At 45.0% G+C, this 27,276-nt stretch overlaps 2 protein-coding genes across 6 annotated transcripts in view; one reads left to right on the top strand and one right to left on the bottom strand.

Annotated features, from left to right (window-relative positions):
• ikzf1 (IKAROS family zinc finger 1 (Ikaros)) overlaps positions 1-12,980 on the top strand; it is a 61,068-nt gene extending 48,088 nt beyond the window's left edge. The window contains exons 3-4 of one of the 5 annotated variants that reach the window (XM_072437061.1): positions 8,806-8,937; positions 9,828-12,980. In XM_072437061.1, the coding sequence (XP_072293162.1) occupies positions 8,806-8,937; positions 9,828-10,537 (842 nt within the window). In that variant the 3' untranslated portion in view covers positions 10,538-12,980. The remainder of the gene's footprint in view (positions 1-8,805; positions 8,938-9,827) is intronic. The other 4 variants (XM_072437060.1, XM_072437057.1, XM_072437059.1 and 1 more) reach the window with 4 other exon arrangements.
• An 8,300-nt stretch (positions 12,981-21,280) lies between these two features.
• Positions 21,281-24,716, bottom strand: fignl1 (fidgetin-like 1). The gene is made up of 2 exons (XM_072437490.1): positions 24,634-24,716; positions 21,281-23,211 (listed from the first exon to the last, which is right to left on the bottom strand). Exon 2 carries the CDS (start codon positions 23,193-23,195, stop codon positions 21,282-21,284), a length of 1,914 nt encoding a protein of 637 aa, XP_072293591.1. The 5' UTR covers positions 23,196-23,211; positions 24,634-24,716; the 3' UTR covers position 21,281.
• Positions 24,717-27,276: the final 2,560 nt, after the last annotated feature.

Below are 27,276 nucleotides of genomic sequence, written 5' to 3'. Positions count from 1 at the left end.
CTGAAGTGTGTGTCAGAGGTGTGTGTCTGAAGTGTGTGTCAGAGGTGTGTGTCAGAGGTGTGTGTCTGAAGTGTGTGTCAGAGGTGTGTGTCTGAAGTGTGTGTCAGAGGTGTGTGTCTGAAGTGTGTGTCAGAGGTGTGTGTCTGAAGTGTGTGTCAGAGGTGTGTGTCTGAAGTGTGTGTCAGAGGTGTGTGTCTGAAGTGTGTGTCAGAGGTGTGTGTCTGAAGTGTGTGTCAGAGGTGTGTGTCTGAAGTGTGTGTCAGAGGTGTGTGTCTGAAGTGTGTGTCAGAGGTGTGTGTCTGAAGTGTGTGTCAGAGGTGTGTGTCTGAAGTGTGTGTCAGAGGTGTGTGTCTGAAGTGTGTGTCAGAGGTGTGTGTCAGAGGTGTGTGTCTGAAGTGTGTGTCAGAGGTGTGTGTCTGAAGTGTGTGTCAGAGGTGTGTGTCTGAAGTGTGTGTCAGAGGTGTGTGTCTGAAGTGTGTGTCAGAGGTGTGTGTCTGAAGTGTGTGTCAGAGGTGTGTGTCTGAAGTGTGTGTCAGAGGTGTGTGTCTGAAGTGTGTGTCTGAAGTGTGTGTCAGAGGTGTGTGTCTGAAGTGTGTGTCAGAGGTGTGTGTCTGAAGTGTGTGTCAGAGGTGTGTGTCTGAAGTGTGTGTCAGAGGTGTGTGTCTGAAGTGTGTGTCAGAGGTGTGTGTCTGAAGTGTGTGTCAGAGGTGTGTGTCTGAAGTGTGTGTCAGAGGTGTGTGTCTGAAGTGTGTGTCAGAGGTGTGTGTCTGAAGTGTGTGTCAGAGGTGTGTGTCTGAAGTGTGTGTCAGAGGTGTGTGTCTGAAGTGTGTGTCAGAGGTGTGTGTCTGAAGTGTGTGTCAGAGGTGTGTGTCTGAAGTGTGTGTCAGAGGTGTGTGTCTGAAGTGTGTGTCAGAGGTGTGTGTCTGAAGTGTGTGTCAGAGGTGTGTGTCTGAAGTGTGTGTCAGAGGTGTGTGTCTGAAGTGTGTGTCAGAGGTGTGTGTCTGAAGTGTGTGTCAGAGGTGTGTGTCTGAAGTGTGTGTCAGAGGTGTGTGTCTGAAGTGTGTGTCAGAGGTGTGTGTCTGAAGTGTGTGTCAGAGGTGTGTGTCTGAAGTGTGTGTCAGAGGTGTGTGTCTGAAGTGTGTGTCAGAGGTGTGTGTCTGAAGTGTGTGTCAGAGGTGTGTGTCTGAAGTGTGTGTCAGAGGTGTGTGTCTGAAGTGTGTGTCAGAGGTGTGTGTCTGAAGTGTGTGTCAGAGGTGTGTGTCTGAAGTGTGTGTCAGAGGTGTGTGTCTGAAGTGTGTGTCAGAGGTGTGTGTCTGAAGTGTGTGTCAGAGGTGTGTGTCTGAAGTGTGTGTCAGAGGTGTGTGTCTGAAGTGTGTGTCAGAGGTGTGTGTCTGAAGTGTGTGTCAGAGGTGTGTGTCTGAAGTGTGTGTCAGAGGTGTGTGTCTGAAGTGTGTGTCAGAGGTGTGTGTCTGAAGTGTGTGTCTGAAGTGTGTGTCAGAGGTGTGTGTCTGAAGTGTGTGTCAGAGGTGTGTGTCTGAAGTGTGTGTCAGAGGTGTGTGTCTGAAGTGTGTGTCAGAGGTGTGTGTCTGAAGTGTGTGTCAGAGGTGTGTGTCTGAAGTGTGTGTCAGAGGTGTGTGTCTGAAGTGTGTGTCAGAGGTGTGTGTCTGAAGTGTGTGTCAGAGGTGTGTGTCTGAAGTGTGTGTCAGAGGTGTGTGTCTGAAGTGTGTGTCAGAGGTGTGTGTCTGAAGTGTGTGTCAGAGGTGTGTGTCTGAAGTGTGTGTCAGAGGTGTGTGTCTGAAGTGTGTGTCAGAGGTGTGTGTCTGAAGTGTGTGTCAGAGGTGTGTGTCTGAAGTGTGTGTCAGAGGTGTGTGTCTGAAGTGTGTGTCAGAGGTGTGTGTCTGAAGTGTGTGTCAGAGGTGTGTGTCTGAAGTGTGTGTCAGAGGTGTGTGTCTGAAGTGTGTGTCAGAGGTGTGTGTCTGAAGTGTGTGTCAGAGGTGTGTGTCTGAAGTGTGTGTCAGAGGTGTGTGTCTGAAGTGTGTGTCAGAGGTGTGTGTCTGAAGTGTGTGTCAGAGGTGTGTGTCTGAAGTGTGTGTCAGAGGTGTGTGTCTGAAGTGTGTGTCAGAGGTGTGTGTCTGAAGTGTGTGTCTGAAGTGTGTGTCAGAGGTGTGTGTCTGAAGTGTGTGTCAGAGGTGTGTGTCTGAAGTGTGTGTCAGAGGTGTGTGTCTGAAGTGTGTGTCAGAGGTGTGTGTCTGAAGTGTGTGTCTGAAGTGTGTGTCAGAGGTGTGTGTCTGAAGTGTGTGTCAGAGGTGTGTGTCTGAAGTGTGTGTCAGAGGTGTGTGTCTGAAGTGTGTGTCTGAAGTGTGTGTCTGAAGTGTGTGTCAGAGGTGTGTGTCTGAAGTGTGTGTCAGAGGTGTGTGTCTGAAGTGTGTGTCAGAGGTGTGTGTCTGAAGTGTGTGTCAGAGGTGTGTGTCTGAAGTGTGTGTCAGAGGTGTGTGTCTGAAGTGTGTGTCAGAGGTGTGTGTCTGAAGTGTGTGTCAGAGGTGTGTGTCTGAAGTGTGTGTCAGAGGTGTGTGTCTGAAGTGTGTGTCAGAGGTGTGTGTCTGAAGTGTGTGTCAGAGGTGTGTGTCTGAAGTGTGTGTCAGAGGTGTGTGTCTGAAGTGTGTGTCAGAGGTGTGTGTCTGAAGTGTGTGTCTGAAGTGTGTGTCAGAGGTGTGTGTCTGAAGTGTGTGTCAGAGGTGTGTGTCTGAAGTGTGTGTCAGAGGTGTGTGTCTGAAGTGTGTGTCAGAGGTGTGTGTCTGAAGTGTGTGTCTGAAGTGTGTGTCAGAGGTGTGTGTCTGAAGTGTGTGTCAGAGGTGTGTGTCTGAAGTGTGTGTCAGAGGTGTGTGTCTGAAGTGTGTGTCTGAAGTGTGTGTCTGAAGTGTGTGTCAGAGGTGTGTGTCTGAAGTGTGTGTCTGAAGTGTGTGTCAGAGGTGTGTGTCTGAAGTGTGTGTCAGAGGTGTGTGTCTGAAGTGTGTGTCAGAGGTGTGTGTCTGAAGTGTGTGTCAGAGGTGTGTGTCTGAAGTGTGTGTCAGAGGTGTGTGTCTGAAGTGTGTGTCAGAGGTGTGTGTCTGAAGTGTGTGTCAGAGGTGTGTGTCTGAAGTGTGTGTCAGAGGTGTGTGTCTGAAGTGTGTGTCAGAGGTGTGTGTCTGAAGTGTGTGTCAGAGGTGTGTGTCTGAAGTGTGTGTCAGAGGTGTGTGTCTGAAGTGTGTGTCAGAGGTGTGTGTCTGAAGTGTGTGTCAGAGGTGTGTGTCTGAAGTGTGTGTCAGAGGTGTGTGTCTGAAGTGTGTGTCAGAGGTGTGTGTCTGAAGTGTGTGTCAGAGGTGTGTGTCTGAAGTGTGTGTCTGAAGTGTGTGTCAGAGGTGTGTGTCTGAAGTGTGTGTCAGAGGTGTGTGTCTGAAGTGTGTGTCAGAGGTGTGTGTCTGAAGTGTGTGTCAGAGGTGTGTGTCTGAAGTGTGTGTCTGAAGTGTGTGTCAGAGGTGTGTGTCTGAAGTGTGTGTCAGAGGTGTGTGTCTGAAGTGTGTGTCTGAAGTGTGTGTCAGAGGTGTGTGTCAGAGGTGTGTGTCTGAAGTGTGTGTCAGAGGTGTGTGTCTGAAGTGTGTGTCTGAAGTGTGTGTCAGAGGTGTGTGTCTGAAGTGTGTGTCAGAGGTGTGTGTCTGAAGTGTGTGTCAGAGGTGTGTGTCTGAAGTGTGTGTCAGAGGTGTGTGTCTGAAGTGTGTGTCAGAGGTGTGTGTCTGAAGTGTGTGTCAGAGGTGTGTGTCTGAAGTGTGTGTCAGAGGTGTGTGTCAGAGGTGTGTGTCTGAAGTGTGTGTCAGAGGTGTGTGTCTGAAGTGTGTGTCAGAGGTGTGTGTCTGAAGTGTGTGTCAGAGGTGTGTGTCTGAAGTGTGTGTCAGAGGTGTGTGTCTGAAGTGTGTGTCAGAGGTGTGTGTCTGAAGTGTGTGTCAGAGGTGTGTGTCTGAAGTGTGTGTCAGAGGTGTGTCTGAAGTGTGTGTCAGAGGTGTGTGTCTGAAGTGTGTGTCAGAGGTGTGTGTCAGAGGTGTGTGTCTGAAGTGTGTGTCAGAGGTGTGTGTCAGAGGTGTGTGTCTGAAGTGTGTGTCAGAGGTGTGTGTCTGAAGTGTGTGTCAGAGGTGTGTGTCTGAAGTGTGTGTCAGAGGTGTGTGTCTGAAGTGTGTGTCTGAGGTGTGTGTCTGAAGTGTGTGTCGTGTTCTGCAGTCGTGTGTGTCGTGTCTGAAGTGTGTGTTGTGTTCTGCAGTAGTGTGTGTTGTATTTTGCGTGTCTGAAGTGTGTGTTGTGTTCTGCAGTAGTGTGTGTCGTGTCTGAAGTGTGTGTCGTGTTCTGCAGTAGTGTGTGTCGTGTTCTGCAGTGGTGTGTGTCGTGTCTGAAGTGTGTGTTGTGTTCTGCAGTAGTGTGTGTTGTGTTTTGGTGTCTGAAGTGTGTGTTGTGTTCTGCAGTGGTGTGTGTCGTGTCTGAAGTGTGTGTTGTGTTCTGCAGTAGTGTGTGTTGTGTTTTGGTGTCTGAAGTGTGTGTTGTGTTCTGCAGTAGTGTGTGTCGTGTCTGAAGTGTGTGTCGTGTCTGAAGTGTGTGTTGTGTTTTGCAGCAGTGTGTGTCGTGTTCTGCAGTAGTGTGTGTCGCGTCTGAAGTGTGTGTTGTGTTCTGCAGTAGTGTGTGTTGTGTTTTGCGTGTCTGAAGTGTGTGTTGTGTTCTGCAGTAGTGTGTGTTGTGTTTTGCGTGTCTGAAGTGTGTGTTGTGTTCTGCAGTGGTGTGTGTCGTGTCTGAAGTGTGTGTTGTGTTCTGCAGTAGTGTGTGTTGTGTTTTGCGTGTCTGAAGTGTGTGTTGTGTTCTGCAGTAGTGTGTGTTGTGTTTTGCGTGTCTGAAGTGTGTGTTGTGTTCTGCAGTGGTGTGTGTCGTGTCTGAAGTGTGTGTTGTATTCTGCAGTAGTGTGTGTCGTGTCTGAAGTGTGTGTTGTGTTCTGCAGTAGTGTGTGTTGTGTTTTGGTGTCTGAAGTGTGTGTTTTGTTCTGCAGTAGTGTGTGTCGTGTCTGAAGTGTGTGTTGTGTTCTGCAGTAGTGTGTGTCGTGTCTGAAGTGTGTGTTGTGTTCTGCAGTAGTGTGTGTTGTGTTCTGCAGTGGTGTGTGTCGTGTCTGAAGTGTGTGTTGTATTCTGCAGTAGTGTGTGTCGTGTCTGAAGTGTGTGTTGTGTTCTGCAGTAGTGTGTGTTGTGTTTTGGTGTCTGAAGTGTGTGTTGTGTTCTGCAGTAGTGTGTGTTGTGTCTGAAGTGTGTGTTGTGTTCTGCAGTAGTGTGTGTCGTGTCTGAAGTGTGTGTTGTGTTCTGCAGTAGTGTGTGTCGTGTCTGAAGTGTGTGTTGTGTTTTGCAGCAGTGTGTGTCGTGTTCTGCAGTAGTGTGTGTCGCGTCTGAAGTGTGTGTTGTGTTTTGCAGTAGTGTGTGTCGTGTCTGAAGTGTGTGTCGTGTTCTGCAGTGGTGTGTGTCGTGTCTGAAGTGTGTGTTGTGTTCTGCAGTAGTGTGTGTTGTGTTTTGCGTGTCTGAAGTGTGTGTTGTGTTCTGCAGTGGTGTGTGTCGTGTCTGAAGTGTGTGTTGTGTTCTGCAGTAGTGTGTGTCGTGTCTGAAGTGTGTGTTGTGTTCTGCAGTAGTGTGTGTTGTGTTTTGGTGTCTGAAGTGTGTGTTGTGTTCTGCAGTAGTGTGTGTTGTGTTTTGGTGTCTGAAGTGTGTGTTGTGTTCTGCAGTAGTGTGTGTCGTGTCTGAAGTGTGTGTTGTGTTCTGCAGTAGTGTGTGTCGTGTCTGAAGTGTGTGTTGTGTTCTGCAGTAGTGTGTGTCGTGTCTGAAGTGTGTGTTGTGTTCTGCAGTAGTGTGTGTCGTGTCTGAAGTGTGTGTTGTGTTCTGCAGTAGTGTGTGTCGTGTCTGAAGTGTGTGTTGTGTTCTGCAGTAGTGTGTGTCGTGTCTGAAGTGTGTGTCGTGTTCTGCAGTAGTGTGTGTTGTGTTTTGCGTGTCTGAAGTGTGTGTTGTGTTCTGCAGTAGTGTGTGTTGTGTTTTGCGTGTCTGAAGTGTGTGTTGTGTTCTGCAGTGGTGTGTGTCGTGTTTTGCGTGTCTGAAGTGTGTGTTGTGTTCTGCAGTAGTGTGTGTTGTGTTTTGCGTGTCTGAAGTGTGTGTTGTGTTCTGCAGTGGTGTGTGTCGTGTCTGAAGTGTGTGTTGTATTCTGCAGTAGTGTGTGTCGTGTCTGAAGTGTGTGTTGTGTTCTGCAGTAGTGTGTGTTGTGTTTTGGTGTCTGAAGTGTGTGTTGTGTTCTGCAGTAGTGTGTGTCGTGTCTGAAGTGTGTGTTGTGTTCTGCAGTAGTGTGTGTCGTGTCTGAAGTGTGTGTTGTGTTCTGCAGTAGTGTGTGTTGTGTTCTGCAGTGGTGTGTGTCGTGTCTGAAGTGTGTGTTGTATTCTGCAGTAGTGTGTGTCGTGTCTGAAGTGTGTGTTGTGTTCTGCAGTAGTGTGTGTTGTGTTTTGGTGTCTGAAGTGTGTGTTGTGTTCTGCAGTAGTGTGTGTCGTGTCTGAAGTGTGTGTTGTGTTCTGCAGTAGTGTGTGTTGTGTTTTGGTGTCTGAAGTGTGTGTTGTGTTCTGCAGTAGTGTGTGTCGTGTCTGAAGTGTGTGTTGTGTTCTGCAGTAGTGTGTGTCGTGTCTGAAGTGTGTGTTGTGTTTTGCAGCAGTGTGTGTCGTGTTCTGCAGTAGTGTGTGTCGCGTCTGAAGTGTGTGTTGTGTTTTGCAGTAGTGTGTGTCGTGTCTGAAGTGTGTGTCGTGTTCTGCAGTGGTGTGTGTCGTGTCTGAAGTGTGTGTTGTGTTCTGCAGTAGTGTGTGTTGTGTTTTGCGTGTCTGAAGTGTGTGTTGTGTTCTGCAGTGGTGTGTGTCGTGTCTGAAGTGTGTGTTGTGTTCTGCAGTAGTGTGTGTCGTGTCTGAAGTGTGTGTTGTGTTCTGCAGTAGTGTGTGTTGTGTTTTGGTGTCTGAAGTGTGTGTTGTGTTCTGCAGTAGTGTGTGTTGTGTTTTGGTGTCTGAAGTGTGTGTTGTGTTCTGCAGTAGTGTGTGTCGTGTCTGAAGTGTGTGTTGTGTTCTGCAGTAGTGTGTGTCGTGTCTGAAGTGTGTGTTGTGTTCTGCAGTAGTGTGTGTCGTGTCTGAAGTGTGTGTTGTGTTCTGCAGTAGTGTGTGTCGTGTCTGAAGTGTGTGTCGTGTTCTGCAGTAGTGTGTGTTGTGTTTTGCGTGTCTGAAGTGTGTGTTGTGTTCTGCAGTAGTGTGTGTTGTGTTTTGCGTGTCTGAAGTGTGTGTTGTGTTCTGCAGTGGTGTGTGTCGTGTCTGAAGTGTGTGTTGTGTTCTGCAGTAGTGTGTGTTGTGTTTTGGTGTCTGAAGTGTGTGTTGTGTTCTGCAGTAGTGTGTGTCGTGTCTGAAGTGTGTGTTGTGTTCTGCAGTAGTGTGTGTCGTGTCTGAAGTGTGTGTCGTGTTCTGCAGTAGTGTGTGTCGTGTCTGAAGTGTGTGTTGTGTTCTGCAGTAGTGTGTGTTGTGTTTTGGTGTCTGAAGTGTGTGTTGTGTTCTGCAGTAGTGTGTGTCGTGTCTGAAGTGTGTGTTGTGTTCTGCAGTAGTGTGTGTCGTGTCTGAAGTGTGTGTTGTGTTCTGCAGTAGTGTGTCGTGTCTGAAGTGTGTGTTGTGTTCTGCAGTAGTGTGTGTCGTGTCTGAAGTGTGTGTTGTGTTCTGCAGTAGTGTGTGTTGTGTTTTGGTGTCTGAAGTGTGTGTCGTGTTCTGCAGTAGTGTGTGTCGTGTCTGAAGTGTGTGTTGTGTTCTGCAGTAGTGTGTGTCGCATCTGAAGTGTGTGTTGTGTTCTGCAGTAGTGTGTGTTGTGTTTTGGTGTCTGAAGTGTGTGTCGTGTTCTGCAGTAGTGTGTGTCGTGTCTGAAGTGTTCTGCAGTAGTGTGTGTTGTGTTTTGGTGTCTGAAGTGTGTGTCGTGTTCTGCAGTCGTGTGTGTCGTGTCTGAAGTGTGTGTTGTGTTCTGCAGTAGTGTGTGTCGTGTCTGAAGTGTGTGTTGTGTTCTGCAGTAGTGTGTGTTGTGTTTTGGTGTCTGAAGTGTGTGTCGTGTTCTGCAGTAGTGTGTGTCGCATCTGAAGTGTGTGTTGTGTTCTGCAGTAGTGTGTGTTGTGTTTTGGTGTCTGAAGTGTGTGTCGTGTTCTGCAGTAGTGTGTGTCGCATCTGAAGTGTGTGTTGTGTTTTGCAGTAGTGTGTGTCGTGTTCTGCAGTAGTGTGTGTCGCATCTGAAGTGTGTGTTGTGTTCTGCAGTCGTGTGTTTTGCGTGTCTGAAGTGTGTGTTGTGTTCTGCAGTAGTGTGTGTTGTGTTTTGCGTGTCTGAAGTGTGTGTTGTGTTCTGCAGTCGTGTGTTTTGCGTGTCTGAAGTGTGTGTTGTGTTTTGCAGTAGTGTGTGTTGTGTTTTGCGTGTCTGAAGTGTATGTTGTGTTCTGCAGTAGTGTGTGTTGTGTTTTGCGTGTCTGAAGTGTGTGTTGTGTTCTGCAGTCGTGTGTTTTGCGTGTCTGAAGTGTGTGTTGTGTTCTGCAGTAGTGTGTGTTGTGTTTTGCGTGTCTGAAGTGTGTGTTGTGTTCTGCAGTCGTGTGTTTTGCGTGTCTGAAGTGTGTGTTGTGTTCTGCAGTAGTGTGTGTTGTGTTTTGCGTGTCTGAAGTGTGTGTTGTGTTCTGCAGTCGTGTGTTTTGCGTGTCTGAAGTGTGTGTTGTGTTTTGCAGTAGTGAAGCAGGAGTGCCACAGTGATGGGAGGGAGGACATGGCACAGTCTGGCTGTGACAGAGCCTTGGTGCTCGACAGACTGGCCAATAATGTAGCTAAACGGAAGAGCTCTCTGCCCCAGAAGTTTGTGGGTAAGCGCTGCTTCCTTATTAATACTTTATAACAACATTAAAACATTACAACAATCAGTCCAAAGTACGACAACTCCCCGATCAAGGCTTTCTGGGAGCGACAACTTAAGGGAGTTCAGAGGTTTATGTGCCTTTTTCTTGGAGAGTCCGCCACCCACTTGTCCCCAGATGTAACTGCTTTGCCTCCAACGAGCAGATGATGCCAGGCCAAGTTACAGGTCAGATCCGTGGAGAGGTGACCTGGCTCATTGTCAGAGCGCGAGTTATTGCTCCTGCGTTTACCGATAACAAAAGTAACGCTGATTTAGCCTTGAATACAAAAGACATTGGACAAAACGGACGAGCTGTCGACGTTGGCGTTTCGGTTCTCGAGACGATCCTCCAATCAGAAAGAGCCTCACGCCGGTTTCTCAATTGCGTCGCCAGTTTCAAAGCGGCATCGGGAACCAGAGCTAGTTCAGTCTCTGCAGCTCAGCAAGATTCTGGAGGAGCTGAACACAAACTGAGACAGACAAACGCTCGGTGTGTGTTCAGTTGTCATCGCAGAGAAAAGCGCAGGCTACGTACTGTTCCTTTAAAGGTATTTTCCGGTATAGAAGCCAACGATAGATTTGAGTTTAATGCCGTACTGCGGAACATTCCGGGCAAAACATTAACATCCACGTGAAGTCAAGCAAGTGGCGGACGCTCCACACTGCACTTTTAACCAGTGGTTGTAAATATGCCAAAAGTTGCAGTATAAAAGTATTTGTGTTTAATGTATTGCTTCATTGCACTTGTCGTTAGACTTACCTGCATTTTACAAGTGCTTTGGAATAAAACCCGTGAAAGTAAAACAATAAAAAGAGTCAAGAGCGTTTCGTCTGATCCAACTGTACGTTTGATTCCAGGTGACAAGCGCCTCTCGGACCTCTCCTACGACAGCGCCGCCGCCGACCTGATGCAGCCGCACGTCATCGACCAGGCCATAAACAGCGCCATCAGTTACCTGGGCGCCGAATCCCTGCGCCCGCTGGTCCAGACCTCGCCCGGCTCCTCCTCCGACGTGGCCCTGGGCTCCATGTTCCCGCTCCACAAGCCCCCGGGCGACAACGGCGTGCCGCACAACCTCTCAGCCAAAGACAGCGCCGCCGAAAACCTCCTGCTGCTCTCCAAGTCCAAGTCGGCCTCCAGCGAGAAGGACGGGTCGCCGAGCCACAGCGGGCACGACAGCACCGACGACACGGAGAGCAACAACGACGATCGGCCGGGCGGCGGCGGAGCGGCGGCCGGGCTCATCTACCTGACCAACCACATCACGTCAGGCGCCAGGAACGGGGTGCTGCCGCTGGTGAAGGAGGAGCAGCAGAGGCAGTACGAGGCCATGCGGGTCGGGCTGGAGATGGCGTCCGAAGGGTTCAAGGTGGTGACGTCGGACGGCGAGCACGTCCGGGCGTACCGGTGCGAACACTGCCGCGTGCTCTTCCTCGACCACGTCATGTACACCATCCACATGGGCTGCCACGGCTTCAGAGACCCGCTGGAGTGCAACCTCTGCGGGCACCGGAGTCAGGACAGATACGAGTTTTCCTCCCACATCACGAGAGGGGAGCATCGCTAGATGAGACGTCGGCGAAGATGCAAAGACTACAGTAAAGAGAAGTGGATAGCCCCGCCCGACACCTTCTTTGTTAAGTAAAATAAAAATGTAAGGCATAGAACGTAGTTACAAACATGTTTACGTTCAAATTTTCGAGAAAATGAGGAAGAAAGTAGACGATTTAAATTCCCCGCTGCAGCCATTTGTCCACTATTGCCCACTTTTTACGGGTCACGCCATTTTCCTTTAAGCTAGAAAGTTTCTAACGTCAGACGCTTGGGCTAGTTTGAGTTGTAAAAACATCCATCGTTCACCCTCTCATGCAAAAAAGTGAATAATCCAGTCAGTTAACGTGAGATTCATGTTAAAAAAAAATCTGTACAGTGTGCGTGTCAGACTTATTTGAGTTTAGCCGACTTTTTTCCCCACCTGACGCCAGAGTCACGTGACCCAGAAAGTACTTGAAAGCCCTTGAGTCGAGCGCCCGAGGGAGGCAAAAAGTGTCCAAGAGTTCAGGGCTACGAGTTAGCTACGGCGGACATCTGAATTCTGCCGTGGCTAACTCGTTCCTAGCGCTAAACAAAGCTAGTTCATGTAGCTTATTCAGAAAGTTACAAAGAGCATTCTTCTGGTTGTTTTAAGTTATAGACAACAAACTACAGATGGACGCTCTTTATGTAATATTTTAGCGACTTTTCTCCAGTTCTCCATTGAAATGCGTCGCCTTAGCGCTTAGCTGGAAATGCTAATTGCGCCATAAGCGTGGTTTATGCTTGATGAAAAGTCGGGGTTCTGATTTTGACAATAACCAATAATAAAATCACAGAGATTTCTTTATCTTTAGACCGATAGCGCCAACATCGCTAGCGAAGCCAACTGTGCGATCTTTCTTACGACGACAGACGGTAAACCTGAATTCACAACTTTTTCCCCGACTTGTCCAGCGTTAACCTGCTTTTTTTTTACTAGGAAGAATATATTCCCGGGGACCAATTGAACGCAGCATAAACCATGCTTATGTCGTGATTAGCATTTGCAGCTAAGCGCTAAGGCAACGCATTTCAATGGAGAACTGGAGAAAAGCAGCAAATGTTGATCTTACAGGCAAACTTTAGTGAAACTTCTTGATCGTTAACTACCTTTGTTCCCGAATTACAATACAAATGAAACGGCGAGAACTGATAATAACAACAATGCTCATTCGGGGGGAAAAATCAAAAGGCGTAAATCTGTCTCATCGACTCCTGGAATCACGACGTCGGGATTCCGGGAGTCGTCTTCACTTCCTCATCCTCGCGGTTCCACTTCTCGTTACTGTCGCTCTCTTCACTGGGACAGAAATGTGATGTAAATACACGCAATATGGAAATGTGTTGGTTTGAGTTTTTTTTGTATCTGAAAGCGCATGATAAAATGTTCACGACGAGGGAAAACGGACCGAAGTCGCCGAAAAGCAACAACGAATTGTGACATTCTGACATGACAAGAAGTAATTAATACACTGTTCTATTGTGTGCGGGACCTTCAAAATAAAACTCCTAATTGTGGAAAAAAATTTTAAAATTATGGCAAATTTACAAGACGATTAAGGACCAAAATTTGAATATACGGCAATTATTTTTCACTCTGTGGTTCAAACACTGGGTCTGTTACGTATTTTGTTACGTATTTTTAAACGTATCACACAGAAATATAAGTAAAAGTAAAAGTTAATTGAAGTACCCTTTTAAACACGAGTAAAAGAATCAAATGTAGTGAGAATTCTGCAGATTTTTTTCCCCATTTTTACAAATTATTATCTCGTATTTTTGTTTGTCGGGACTGAAGTCAAAACCTTCAGGTCCGTACATGAACGTGCCTGAAAAAAAAACCTCAGTCACGTCAGTAGCTCAAATTATAAGGGAAAATACTTAGCAGTTCAAACATGTAGTGCAGTATAAAGTACAAATACCTGCTCGCAAATGTAGCGAAGTAAAAGTCAAAAGTGCAATTAAAAATGCAATTAAATGTCATTCTTTTTGCACAGTACTTTTACTTTTGCTCCTCCCACCGCTGTTGAAAGTTACATATTTTACGATTGTGAGTAACAAAATCACTAATCAGCAATTCAAATTTACTATTTTTTCAGTCGTTTTCAGTTCTAAGTTGCGACACAACGACAAAAATCCCTGTTTATCCTCGAAAAAGCGACGACAAGACAGACTTTTGACAGAATCCCGCCACAGTTCACGCAGTTATTTCTCGTTAAACTTGTACAGACGCGTTTTATCCTCACAAAAAAAAAGGCAACCGTTTTTTTAATATCATTTCAGAACCCTGCGTCTCCGTTACGCTCACTATTTATACCGCGAGCTCACCGCGCGCTCATATTTATTAACGTGGTTGTCGGTAGAGTAGTGTGAAGAACTTTTATATTCTTTTTATTTTTATTTGACTGTGATACGTGTGTGTAAACGCTGCTGGACCGCGAGCTGCTTCTGGCAAAAAAATATGAATAAAGGATATTTTACTATGCACAAATCAAATGTGGGTGTTTTATCATTGTTGTGTGTTTCACAAATGCGTTTCTCACACTTTATGTCAAGAAACGCTCATTAGCATCAAACTAGCGGCTAATTTCCATACTCGCTAGCGCTTATTCTGATGTTAATTTCCATTTATTCCTCTCGTTTTCATGTCTTTTTCTGCTTGTTCCGATTAGATGTTTTCCACTTACATATAGCTGAAGTTTCTAGCTAAAATACTTCAAATACAAGTACTTTCAACTACATTTCACCCGTGACGTTTTGCATTTTCCAAGTCGCGTAACGTTTTGTTTGTGGGCGGCGATCGGGATTATCGAGGTCGCAGTATATTTGTAACGATAAAAGAACAATATTGTATTTTCCAGAGTATAAGTCGCATTTTTTGGGAAAATTTATTTGATAAAATCCAGGACCAAGAACAGACATTTAAGCTTGAAATGCAGTTTAAAATAATAACAGATGAGAGAACATGGTGAATAGGTGTACGTATGCTAACGCTAACACCTTCAGCTACATGACGTATACTAACGCTAACACCTTCAGCTACATGACGTATGCTAACGCTAACAACTTCAGCTACATGACGTATGCTAACGCTAACACCTTCAGCTACATGACGTATGCTAACGCTAACACCTTCAGCTACATGAGGCACAGACAGAACTGTGGTAAGTGTCTGGTATGTTAACGTAACATATGAACAGTTATTCAGATATCTATAGCATAAAGAACATGCTAACAAGTTTACCAAAGCATCAGTTTTACCCCAAATCACTAAATCCATTGAATTCTTCTTCCTCTGTGTCACTTCTAAACAACTCCACAAACTCCAGAGGAAGAGGAAGTGCAGATTCTTCTTCTGCGTCGCTTAAGGGCCCAGAGCGCCCTCTTGTGGTTGTCAGTGTGAAAATAACTAATAATATCACATATAAGTCGCTTGGATGCCCGGCCAATACTATGAAAAAAGGTGCGCCTTATAGTCCGGAAAATACGGTAATAGTAATAATAGTACATCTGTAACTTGCTCTAGTCACTACTTCATCTGTTTGTGCTGCGTTTGCTGTTGTTCTGTCCGTACTCTCTGTCCCTTTATCACCCAAAACGTCCGACCGAAGCGAGTGTGTTAAACTGCAGCTCTTTGTGAAGCAGACTCTGGGTTTTTGTGTCTGGAGTTTGATTTAATCTGATTATAAGCGTCAGATTTTGAATTCCATCTCGATTTTCTTTGGTAAATCTGATTCAAAGTGAAGCTGGTGTTGGAGGACGATTGAGTTTTGACAATTCCTCTTTGAAAACAGACGCTAATTGAACTAAAAAATTGCTTTAGGGTGAAAAAAGTCAAGGCAGAATCCATAAAAAAGCCTGTTGGTTTTTATTTTATATTAGAGTTTTATTTATTTGTTATTTCAGAGCACAAACTGAGCCCGGTTCATCCCAGACGGTTTGATTTGACTGAAAATAAGAGCTTTATTTGTATATTTTACCTTTATCAGATGTGGACAAAAATGAATAAATAAAGCAAAAAAGTCTGAAAATCCTCCTCATCGTAACAGAATATTATGTACTTTATTTATAATTGATTTTATATTGAAAGTCTGTATTTATTCCACACACAGCTCATTTTCAGCACAGACTGTTTCACTGTCACATTATTATGACATTATTATTATGGTTATGAACATAAATATGACTGTAATTACTGGGCCGATCCTCATGAAACAAAAACTGGCACAAAGTTCGACGTCTTCTGTCGGCGCGAATCGACAAAAGTGAAAGCGAAACATGTTCTACAGCGTGAACGTGACCTACATTCACCTCACAAACACAAAAACATATCTATACTTCAGTTTACTGCGTTTACATAAAGGAAAAGTGTTCGTAAATGTGTCATTAACAGCAGAATAAGACGAGAATAAAGGCTTAAAACTACAGCTAATTAAACCCCTTATGAATAAAGTCTGCTCTAGAACAAAGAGTGCGTTTATTTGGCCCAAAATGTCCCGCAGCGTGGCATTTAACTCACCGTCATGAAGACGAGCGGAGGACGCCACGAGGCCGCATCACGGGTCAGGTCGTCGCTCACAGCATGTTTTTCAAGGACATTTTAGAGCAATGAACGATGGTAATTTAACAAATGCAAAATATATATATAAATAAATAATAAAACTAAAATAAATGATAAAATGATAAAAAATAATAATAATAAAATAATAAAACAAAAATAAATTATAATAAAATACAAATAAATAATAATAGTACAATAAATAATAAAATAAATAATAGTAATAAAATAATAAAACAAAAATAATTAATAATAAATTAAAATAAATAATAGTAATAAAATAAAACAAAAATAATAGTAATAAAACAATTAAAACATAATAATAGTAATAAAATAATAAAACAAAAATAAATAGCAATAAAATAAAACAAAATAAATAATAATAATAATACAAAATAATAACAAATAAAATAAAAATAAATAAATCATGATAATAATTCAAATATTATACACTTTTTTGACTAAATATCTTAACTTAAAGTCCTCAAATGTTGACTTTTCTTTCTTTAGATTTTATTCTTACTTATGACTTACTTTGAATGCTAAATTGTATCACGCTCCGTAATCACAGACACAGTATGAACCATAAACCAGGTCGAAACAATCTGACAGTTAAAAAGATAATTCCTCCAGCTCAACTTTAAACTCCAGTCAAACTCCAACTCAATGATAAAGATGCCGTTCAAACTGATATTATCATTCTGTAGATATGAAAATAGATGGAAGGTTATGCCAATTTAAAGGTATATTTACGCTTTTGGAAAGGCGTTTTAACCTTCAGAGATAATTAAGGAGAATGTCAATCACACAAAGCTGACAGCGAGGAACCGGCGCCTGATCGACAGCAGCGTTTCAGATTATTATGGAGACGTTTTGACAGATAAATACAGATAAATACAGATAAATAGACAGTGAGTTATAGAATATGTTCTTGGTTTAAGTTAAGTTTTGTCCAGACGTTTGTGGATCCTTCAAACTTTAGGATTTTTAGCACTTCAGGGTTAATTGACATTTGATTTTCCAACATTAAACAACATTGACCCAGAATACTGTTTATTTTTATCAGTTTAATTGATTAATTGATTTTTCTCGCTCAATCGAAGTCAGAATATGCTATAAAATCAGTCCTGTTGATTCTTTTTACCACATTGTGTACTTCTACATTCACATCACACTTATTTGGTTCATTAAAGATCTTGACAGTTCAAGTTCTTCGTGTCACATTAATTATGCAGAAGTTTGAGTTCATAAAGATTATCAACAAAAGGAAAGATTGATTGATTTGACTGTTTCTTCACACAATCATCATCACACGATCATATCTCAGCTTTGTTTGTGTGAAAACCTTAGTACCGTTTAATCTCAGGTCTCGGGGTCTCGGTCTTGTCCGACCTGAAGCGGGGTCCGTCTCGCTGCCTCTGTGGACCTGTGGGCGCCAGGTTCCAGGTTTGCGTGATGGACCAGAGCAGAGCCGTGTGGAGGGGGGGAGAGGAGGAAGAGGAGGAGGAGGAGGACAGAGAGGGGGAGTCAGCGGAGCGTGAGCCCAGGGCCGGAGTTCCGAGGCCGGGCTGCGATCGGTGCGTCTCACTGGGGGCCGGCTGGAGCAGGACAGATGGTGCTGCTGTGAGAGAGGGGCAGATGTGGACGGAGACGAGGGTCTTTGGGACCTGCAACGGGAGAGGGGGGGAGGGCGAGAGAGGAGGGGAGAAGAGGGGGAGGAGGAGGGAAGGAGAAGTGAGAGGAGGAGGGAGGGGAGGGGGAGGAGGAGGGAAGAAGAGGAGAGGGAAGAAGAGAGAGGACTAAACAAAACCAAATCAGCAGTGAACAGGGAGGAACGACAGGTGGAATAGGATGAAACGGAGAGGGTCAGATGGAGCAGAGGATGAAGGGGAGAGTCAGATGGAGCAGAGGAGAGGGTCAGATGATGCAGAGGGTCAGATGGAGCAGAGGAGAGGGTCAGATGGAGCAGAGGAGAGGGTCAGATGAGGCAGAGGGTCAGATGGAGCAGAGGAGAGGGTCAGATGGAGCAGAGGAGAGGGTCAGATGGAGCAGAGGATGAAGGGGAGAGTCAGATGGAGCAGAGGAGAGGGTCAGATGATGCAGAGGGTCAGATGGAGCAGAGGAGAGGGTCAGATGGAGCAGAGGAGAGGGTCAGATGAGGCAGAGGGTCAGATGGAGCAGAGGAGAGGGTCAGATGGAGCAGAGGAGAGGGTCAGATGGAGCAGAGGATGAAGGGGAGAGTCAGATGGAGCAGAGGAGAGGGTCAGATGATGCAGAGGGTCAGATGGAGCAGAGGAGAGGGTCAGATGATGCAGAGGGTCAGATGGAGCAGAGGAGAGGGTCAGATGGAGCAGAGGAGAGGGTCAGATGATGCAGAGGGTCAGATGGAGCAGAGGAGAGGGTCAGATGGAGCAGAGGAGAGGGTCAGATGGAGCAGAGGAGAAGGTCAGATGGAGCAGAGGATGAAGGAGAGGGTCAGATGGAGCAGAGGAGAGGGTCAGATGATGCAGAGGGTCAGATGGAGCAGAGGAGAGGGTCAGATGGAGCAGAGGAGAGGGTCAGATGATGCAGAGGGTCAGATGGAGCAGAGGAGAGGGTCAGATGGAGCAGAGGAGAGGGTCAGATGGAGCAGAGGAGAAGGTCAGATGGAGCAGAGGATGAAGGAGAGGGTCAGATGGAGCAGAGGAGAGGGTCAGATGATGCAGAGGGTCAGATGGAGCAGAGGAGAGGGTCAGATGGAGCAGAGGATGAAACGGAGAGGGTCAGATGGAGCAGAGGATGAAACGGAGAGGGTCAGATGGAGCAGAGGATGAAGGGGAGAGTCAGATGGAGCAGAGGAGAGGGTCAGATGGAGCAGAGGAGAGGGTCAGATGATGCAGAGGGTCAGATGGAGCAGAGGAGAGGGTCAGATGGAGCAGAGGAGAGGGTCAGATGGAGCAGAGGATGAAGGAGAGGGTCAGATGGAGCAGAGGAGAGGGTCAGATGATGCAGAGGGTCAGATGGAGCAGAGGAGAGGGTCAGATGGAGCAGAGGATGAAGGAGAGGGTCAGATGGAGCAGAGGAGAGGGTCAGATGATGCAGAGGGTCAGATGGAGCAGAGGAGAGGGTCAGATGGAGCAGAGGAGAGGGTCAGATGGAGCAGAGGATGAAGGAGAGGGTCAGATGGAGCAGAGGAGAGGGTCAGATGATGCAGAGGGTCAGATGGAGCAGAGGAGAGGGTCAGATGATGCAGAGGGTCAGATGGAGCAGAGGAGAGGGTCAGATGGAGCAGAGGAGAGGGTCAGATGATGCAGAGGGTCAGATGGAGCAGAGGAGAGGGTCAGATGGAGCAGAGGAGAGGGTCAGATGATGCAGAGGGTCAGATGGAGCAGAGGAGAGGGTCAGATGATGCAGATGAAGCAGACGTGACCCTGAAACAAACGGAGCAGATGATTTGTTTACCATATTGTGCTCGACGCTTCAGCCACAGACAAAACATCAGGGAGTGACCCTCTAATGTATGTATAATGTATGTATAATGTATGTATAATGTATAGAAGTATAAATACATGTACACGGGCTACTTACTGCCGCTCGTTACTTATTCATGTGTTTTCCTCTCAGTGTTTGGTGTCTTGTCGCTCTCGCACCATATGGCCCCGTCCCTCGCCCCACGGACACTGCCCTGTCCCGGGCCGCCGCTGTCCGGAGAGCGCCCCCTGTGGCACAAACGGCACGCCACGCCTTCCTCTCCGTTTGGCAGGTTCAAGAGTTTCTCCGTCCAGCGCCCTCCGGCCTCCAGCCCTGAAATATTCATCAAGAACTGGACAAAAAGATGAAAAATAAATGGGCTTTTTGAAAAACGTCTTCCAGATTTTCAGAACGTTTTATGCATTTTTGATGATGATTTGTGAAACTGTGCAAAAACTTTAACGGACTTTTTATGCATTTTACGTTAGAATTAGGAACATTCACTTTAAATTTCAAACTGCGACGTGAGTTTTTAGTTACTTAAATCTGCAGTAAGAATACATATGATAGTCAGGCCTTCTTAGCGTCTGGAATGGAATTATTTCTGTCTAATTACATATTCATTCTAAAGAGACAAAGCAGAGTTGGGTCTGAAGGTCGATGTTTGGGTTTCTAACTTCTAACTCTTCTCACCGTGAGGTCAGACTGAGTTTTAAAGGTGACATTATAGAGCATTTCGATTCAAAAATAAAGAAAACTTAGTGGTAAAAGCTCGTCACCGTCATCAAAACAAGAAAACAAACCTGATTTAAGATTGTATTAGGCAACTATCATTCGAAAGTAGAGAAGAAGAAAAAATATTTATGTTTTTGTATTTTGTTTTCTTGTTTGAAAAAAAAAAATAGTTTGAAAAAAAAATAATATAAATACAATTCTTGATTAAAAAAAAAAAAGTAGAAAAAAATAGTTTATTTATATTTCTATATTTTGTTTTCTTGTTTGAAAAAAAAATTTAAATCGTGATTTAAAAAAAAGAAGAAAACTTGTTCATTTTTTAAAATGTATTTTTTCTATATAGAAGAATCTTGATTAAAAAAAATTTGAAAAAAAAAAAGGTTTTAAATCCATTCTACAAACAATAAAATGGCAAATAAAAATACACTGTTTTATTAGAGATTAAACCGCTTTATAATACTTTAATAGAGATTTCCCACATAAAAAACAAATAGTTTATTAGTCATGATTATAGCTTTGTAACAACTGAATTAAGTGCTTGGGAGTAAAGTTCTAAATTAACTTGTGGATTCTTAATGAGCTATTTGTTCATTATAAATTAAGTTTTTGGTCACATTTTATTAAGACTAATTAAACTGTCGTTATCATAAAGCGTAACTGAGATCTAATAATGCAGCATATCTAAGCTGTAAGAGGTCAGGAGTTCTCTTGAGAAACTGTTGGATGGAGACATGTTCCTGTGTGTCCACTCTGTGTTCATCAGGAGCGGCCATTGACCAACTTCCTCTCTCGCGTTAGCGCCATTAGCACATTAGCGACGCCGCGTCCAGGAGCACTGGGACGACGGCGGCGGCGCGTTCAGGAGAAAAGGGGAACAGAGCCGTGGTGCAAGACGTGTTACAATCTGTACAGGGAAAGTGTGGACAAATCGCTCACGGAAATGTGTTTCCCGGACCCAGGGTTACATTCTTGTAAACAGACTCGAAAATGAAAGTGTGAAATGTTAAAGAAAAAAAAAAGACAACTCAAATTGTATTTTTTAAAAAGTCTAAAAAAGCAACTTGAGATGACGAAAAACTTTAATCTCAAAAAGGTGAAAAAGCGGTCGATTTAGAAAACATTTGCATTAATAATGTTTACAAGAATTAGCAGCAACGCAACGTAGTCTTGCACCGCGTATTTTTTCCGAGATCACAAAAACACATGTGGTTATATATGAAAAATGAAATAAAGAGAGGCAAAACTGCACAAAGTGAGATCAAATAATAGTTTAAAGGGGAAATATTATGCAAAACCAAGCTAAACGCGCTTCGAACCTCGTTACAACAGTGTTTTCTTATCCTTTTTCTCCTCACAGTGGTTGATGTTAGTCTGAGTTCATCTGTATTGTCCTGCAAGTGAGGCCTGAGCGCTGAGAAAAGTCCTGTCTTCACCTACCCCCTGTCCCCGCCCACATGCTGTACATGCTTGGTTCCAATTGTTTGAAAACTGAAGGCTGAGTGACGCGTGTCGGTTCTATAAAGGAAATGATAACGTGTAAATGTCAATCTGCCCCTTGTTCCGGCGACATCACTGTGAAGAGGCGGAGCTTAGCAGTCAAGTCAATGGATGCGTTTAATGTTATGGTTTAATATGAAGAACCTGAAAAAAGCCAAACAAGACAGTAATGTAATTAAGACTGCTTTTACGCCACCTAAAACTACCGTATTTTCCGGACTATAAGTCGCACCAGCCAAAAAATGCATAATAGAGAAGAAAATAACTATAAGTCGCACTGGAGGATGAAATGCGGTTGCAAGTGTGAAAATAACAAATAATCACATAAAAGTCGCTCCGGAGTATAAGTATAAATATAAGTCGCACACCGGCTAAAACTATGAAAAACGGTGCGACTTATAGTGCGGAAAATACGGTATCTCCGAAATAATAACAGCGGTTTTACTCGATCTTCCGCCGCTAGCTAAACTGCATTAGCATCGTTGCAGACCGTTCTCTATCGCCCGCATCCGAAGGTCTTGTTCCAGTCGTCGTACAGCTCCAGGTCTTTGCTGGACACGCTCGGCCTCACCGTCTTCAGCGCCTCCTGGAAGTCGGCGAAGGCGATCGCTCGCACCTGATCGGCCGAGATCGTGGCTATGTCGCCGAGCTGAATGCTCCGGATCGGCCCCAGAGCCGCCTCTCTGCACAGCTGCGTCATGTCCGCCCCCGAAAACCCCTCCGTCGCCGCCACCACACTCTCCAGCTCGTTTTCCCTCAGGTTATTCCTCTCCTTCGCCATGAGGTCGGTCACGATTTGCCGCCGCGCGCCGCCCTCGGGCAACGGGATGTACAGCCGCTTGGCCAGCCGCCTCCTCGCGGCCTCGTCGATTTCTTGCGGGCGATTCGTGGCGCCGACGACCAGAATCCGATCGTCCGCCGCCGTGTTCGCGCCGTCGAGCTGCACCAGGAATTCGGTCTTGATTCTCCGGGACGATTCGTGCTCGCCGTCCGACCTCTGCGACAGCAGCGAGTCGATCTCGTCGATGAAAATGACGGCGGGCTGGTGGCACCGGGCTATGGCGAACAAAGCGCGCACCATCTTCTCGCCTTCTCCCACCCATTTGGAGGTCAACGACGAGGCGCTGATGCTGAAGAAGGTCGCCCCCGACTGGCAGGCGATGCATTTCCCGATGAGCGTTTTGCCCGTTCCCGGCGGACCAAAGAGCAGGATGCCTTTGGGCGGACCTCGCAGACCGGTGAAGATATCCGGACGCAACATCGGCCAGACCACGATCTCCTTTATGGTTGTCTTGGCGAATTCGAGCCCGGCAATATCCTCCCACGTTATTGGCGGCCCGTGGTCCATGATCTCGCTCAGGATCAGCTCGACGATCTTCGGTTCGAAATGTTTCAAGCGTTCGTCCAGGATTGTGTCGTCTCTGTTCTCGTTGCTGTTTGAGTCTTGTTCCTCTTCTTGTCTCGGCAAAGGCGAAACAAACTTGGAGAACGTGGCGCGCGGCCTGTTTGCGCCCAGCGATTTCTTCGTCGCCGCCGCCAAACCGGGCGCCTGACCCCTTTGCGGTTGCGGGTTTGAGTATTTCTTTTGCTGGTCGACGAGCATCTGTTCACGGGCGGTTTTAAAGCTGCTTCCTGGTTTCGCCGCAGGAGCTTGAGCTGGTTGTCCTCCATAAGCACCTCTACCGGCCTCTCCAGCCTCTGAACTGAAGAAGTTCTTTCTTTTCGCTTGATTTGGGAAAGTCGGCGAATTGTTTTGGTTGGAAAAAGCTGGAGTCCGGAGGTTTGGAGGAGCCGATAACACAGCGTTTTGGTTCTGAGCCGACGCGGAGCTGCCAAACAAAGCATGAGATGTTTGTCTTTGATTCAAATCGTCTCGTTGTCGCTCGAACATGGAAGGATTTACAGCAGCGGCTTGTCGTTGCTTGGCGTGTTGCGGCGGCGTCAATTTGAAAGCCGCGTCGTCGCCTCTCGGGGGAAACGGCAAACTTGGCCCGTCGTGTCCTACGGTGATATCTGCCTCTTCGGGCGTCATCGTCGCCGCCTCGTCCGCTTTGCTCTTCGCTCGGACCATCCTCTGCACGCACGGCATCGCCATGAGCCCCTCCGAGCTCAGCCCCGACACCCACTTGTCGCTGTGGTTCCTCTGACTCCGGGCCAAATGCAGGGCGCTCCCGGCGAAGTTGTTCAGCCCGCGTTCGGGGTCATCGGAGTCGACGGCGGCGGCGTAGCGCTCGGTGTACGTCCGCAGCAGCCTGGCCCGCGCGGCCCGAGTTAGCTGCCGGTTCGCCCATGCATACTGAATGTCCAGGACGTGTGCCCGGTAAGCGTCGGCCGTCTGCTGAGGCGTGACCGTGCCAGATGAAATGTCAAAGGACCGCCGCTGCCACTCGTCCAGCTGCGGGCCGCTCATGCCTGGGCTGCTCCCGCTGAAGGAGAAGAAGAGGCGCATGAAAGATTAAAACGGGTGGAGCACGCGCCACCTCTGACCCGCACGAGATCGCACACGGCCTCGGAGAGATCGCCCGGGCGCGACGGGACGACACGGGACATATGTGCGGTGAGGGAACACGCTTAGGACGGTTTTAACCAGATAAAGGTGGAACTACGGTGACGGAAGGTTCTACATAGAGAATATTCACCCTTAAAGGATATTACTCATAAAAATATTAAAAGGTTTATTCCCTTTGGCAATTTTGATCCAATTATGTTGCTGTCTTTGTGTTAAAACAATTAAGATGATAAAAATATGATTATTTTAATAGTGGACTAGCAGCAATAATTACAGCAATGGTTACAGGTCTTTGAGAGGAATTATATAGAGCTAATTAATAGGGATTAAAGTATTTATTGTAATTATAATGTTTAAAATATGAAAAAAATAGCTGGTCAATATAATCTCCAGATGTAACTAACATTTCTATTGTACATTGAGACTTTAAAACACTTCATGAACCAAATAAAGGTTAAAATGTGATGACTGGAGCTTTACCTTTGAATAAAGTATATTATGATAAAAATATGCAATTGTTAAGATCTATTTTGCCATTTTTATCCAACTATGACGCTGTCTTTGTGTTGAAACAATCAGGACCACAATTATTCTGATTAATCGTTGCAGCCCAATAAAGAAGTAATAATTACAGCAATAGATAAATGTCTTTGCTTTAGAGAGAATATATATACAGTATGAAATATCATAATTAGGGATAAAGGCATTTATTTAGTACCTTATTGTAATTATAATGAGCATAATATGAGAAAAGCAACTAACAATTATTTATTAGTCGACCAGTCAAGCGATTATTTCTATTGTACGTTGAGACTTTAAAACACATTATTAACCAAATAAAGGTCAAAATGTGAGGCTGGAATTTTGCATAAAGTTTATTACTTTTGTTTAATTGTTTAGTCTTGTTTGACATTTGGCTATTATGTCTTTGATACATAAGTTATGTCAGTGTGTTTAAGTAATTATAGTCCAGATAATTACCAAAATAAGTCGACTAATCTAGTCAATTAATATATTTCGACTCAGTATTTTTGTTCTTTGTCATTTTCTTTTCGCAAATAAACACGTAAAGATTTTAATCATTCATTTCTCAGTCCTGAATCAAGCTTCCATCCACAAAACCTCAAACGTGCAAACAAACTGGACCCACATCATACGCAAAATGAGTCAGCTTATCGTCTTAATTGCCAAATGAAAGTTTAGATTGCATTTGATGTTCTTTTTAAACGGCTCGTGAGGGGTTTTTAATGTTTAACAAAGCTTTTATCTGACACTAATGACTTCAAAAGCACTAAATAACACTTCTGACACGGCTAAACGGGAGTGAAACTGAACTTACTGTCAGATATCTTCTGAAAGTCACAGTTGAAGACAGATCTCGCTGCAGAAACGTTCACGTGCTTTGTTTTGGTCCGTTCCCGCTCTCTCTCTGCTGTTGCCGGGACAACACTCGCTGCTACCGCCATCTAGTGGACAGAAGGCGCATGTTGAGGCGCAGCGGTGATTAAAAAGTCTCAAAACAAATGCTTCTTTCTCTTATTTAACATCTCTAAAAGACCCTGTTTGTCCAGTGACGTGTGACTGTGGTCAGGAGGGACCAGTGGACTTACAGAAAGTTTGTTTCAGGTGGTTGGCAGCTAATGCTAATGCTAGTTTACATGTTATTGCGCTGCTATGCTAATGAAACGTTAGCCTGAGTTTAAACTGTTGGGGCGTTATATTTATATTTTAGGATCAGACACAAGAACAAAGTTGCCACACGGTTGTTTCATACGTTCACCGTAAACCGTGCCGTATTTACATGTTATTGGTCGCGTACATTTGACGTGACTTTGTTATTGTCCGTGTTGTCGTGTGAAATGTGCGTATTTCCTGTTAGGCCGACGTACTTCCGGCGGAACGGTTTCCAACTTTTTTTTTTAAATTTTATTAGTCTATGAGGTTATTTTGTTTTTATTACAATATTTTTTTTCATATAGAATTTATTGACATTTTATATCGAATTAAAAAAAATGTAATCGTATTCCTATACAATGAATATTTTTACTAGATTCGATGTCAAAAATAAATAAAAATTGGATGTCAAAAAAAAAAATCGTAATAAAAACACAATAACCTTCATAATAGTCAAGATTCTGTATAACAAGACATTCATAATTACATTAATTACACTTCAAACATCGAAAACATTTAGAGACATACAATGGTTTTTTGGTTTAAACTTTTGGGAGATGGTGAGCAAATATGATTCAAATTGTTTAATAAGAACAGAGGGGAAAGTGATACTGATGAACATTTACTTTTATGAATGTAGATTTTGCCAAATATAAGAATTAAATTAATTGCCATTTTCTTACTATTGTCCACATTTGTGTGATGAAAACAAAAAAATTATACGTTCAAATTTTGATCTAAAGTTGGATTCAATGTGAAGTATTATAAATTGTAATCATTTTCCAGCTACTGAACATTGTTCTGATGATAAAGTTATAATTTTAGGCCATATTTAAAGGGTTATTGCCCTGGAGTTGGAGACGAGGAGGTGAGGAGGCGAGACCGGTCAGGGACGAGGAGGTGAGGAGGCGAGACCGGTCATGGACGAGGTGAGGAGGTGAGGAGGCGAGGAGGCGAGACTGGTCATGGACGAGGAGGTGAGGAGGCGAGGAGGCGAGACCGGTCATGGACGAGGAGGTGAGGAGGCGAGACCGGTCATATAATAAGTTAGACCTGAACTGCACAGATTGGTCACAGTTTAAGACCAGAGCTGCTTTCACTGCACCATTACTGACACCTGCTGGCACAACGTAGTATTACATCCATAACTGAACGACTTTCCCTGGTAAATGTGTCACTCAAAAATGAACCAAAATATAGACAGAGAAATATCACCAGATGAAAAGTTACTGTCGGTGCCTTTTTAGAGCTAATTAACTTGCTATTCGCAACTTAAATCCTTTTAGTTGTAGCGTAATCATGAAAAAACAGGAAGTAAATATTAACCTTACAATCATTGTAAAAAGTACTATAAAAATAATAATCTACAAGGTTCCTACAGTGTGAAAACCCCTTTTATCTCATCATTGCTCACACTTTATGTCTTTCAAACGCCTCTCAAACTGACCGACTTTCTGTTAAATTAAATAAACACTCGCGTTCACATTCGGAAAAATACATTTATTGATACGAGCGTGGATCACACTCCACGGCGCCCCCTTCAGGCTCGTCCTCGCTCCCTTTTCAGTCCGTTTGGTTCAGTCTCGGTCCTCGTCGGGCTTCGGGGCGATTACGGACACGGTATTTCCACGGTAACGTTCCAACGCCGTCCCCCTGCAGGCAAACGCTGGTAGTGTTTCGTTTTGGCAACAAACGCAGTCCAAATGGAGTAGAACGGGCGGAGTCCACGTCACGACATCGTAGCAGCGCTTTAGTTCAAAAATCGAGCGGTTTTCGACGGTGGAATTTGCCGTTTTCGCGCTCTAAATCTTCACGTTGCTCATGGTTCGTGTCGCGGTCATTACCGGAACTCTCCACGTGAAAGAAAAACTGGCACAAAGTTCAAATCCTCCCGAGAGCACAAAGAAACAACGGCGTCAGAAAGTGGAGATGATGTTGTTGGACGCACTTTAAAACTGTCGGATTAATCAGCAAATAAGAAACAAAGACGGTTCAACATTGGTGGATCGAAAGTTTGGATTTTCTTTCGAATCCGAGGCCCTTTCATTGAAACTGACATCGTTCAGACTTGATCTTTGTTCCGTCGTTTAATTTTAACACGACTTTAGAACCCAGACGTGTGCTTTTTATACACTAATGCAAAAGCAAATGAACCGCAATCGTGTTGCGTTTGCGAAGAATAGTCATAAACGGGAGTCGGAGCAGGTTTGAATTGTAGTTTACGGTTAAGATCTTTGCAAAGCTGTTGACGTGAGATTATTTTAATGGACAAAGCTTCAAAAGATGACACAAGCGTACAAAAATTATA

This window comes from Eucyclogobius newberryi, unplaced genomic scaffold (genome assembly GCF_026437365.1).
Source record: "Eucyclogobius newberryi isolate DKJ021-1_F unplaced genomic scaffold, fEucNew1.0.hap1 SCAF_8, whole genome shotgun sequence".
Classification (NCBI taxonomy): domain Eukaryota; kingdom Metazoa; phylum Chordata; class Actinopteri; order Gobiiformes; family Gobiidae; genus Eucyclogobius; species Eucyclogobius newberryi.
Note: the sequence above shows the minus strand (reverse complement) of the source record. Positions and strands in the feature narration are given on the sequence as shown.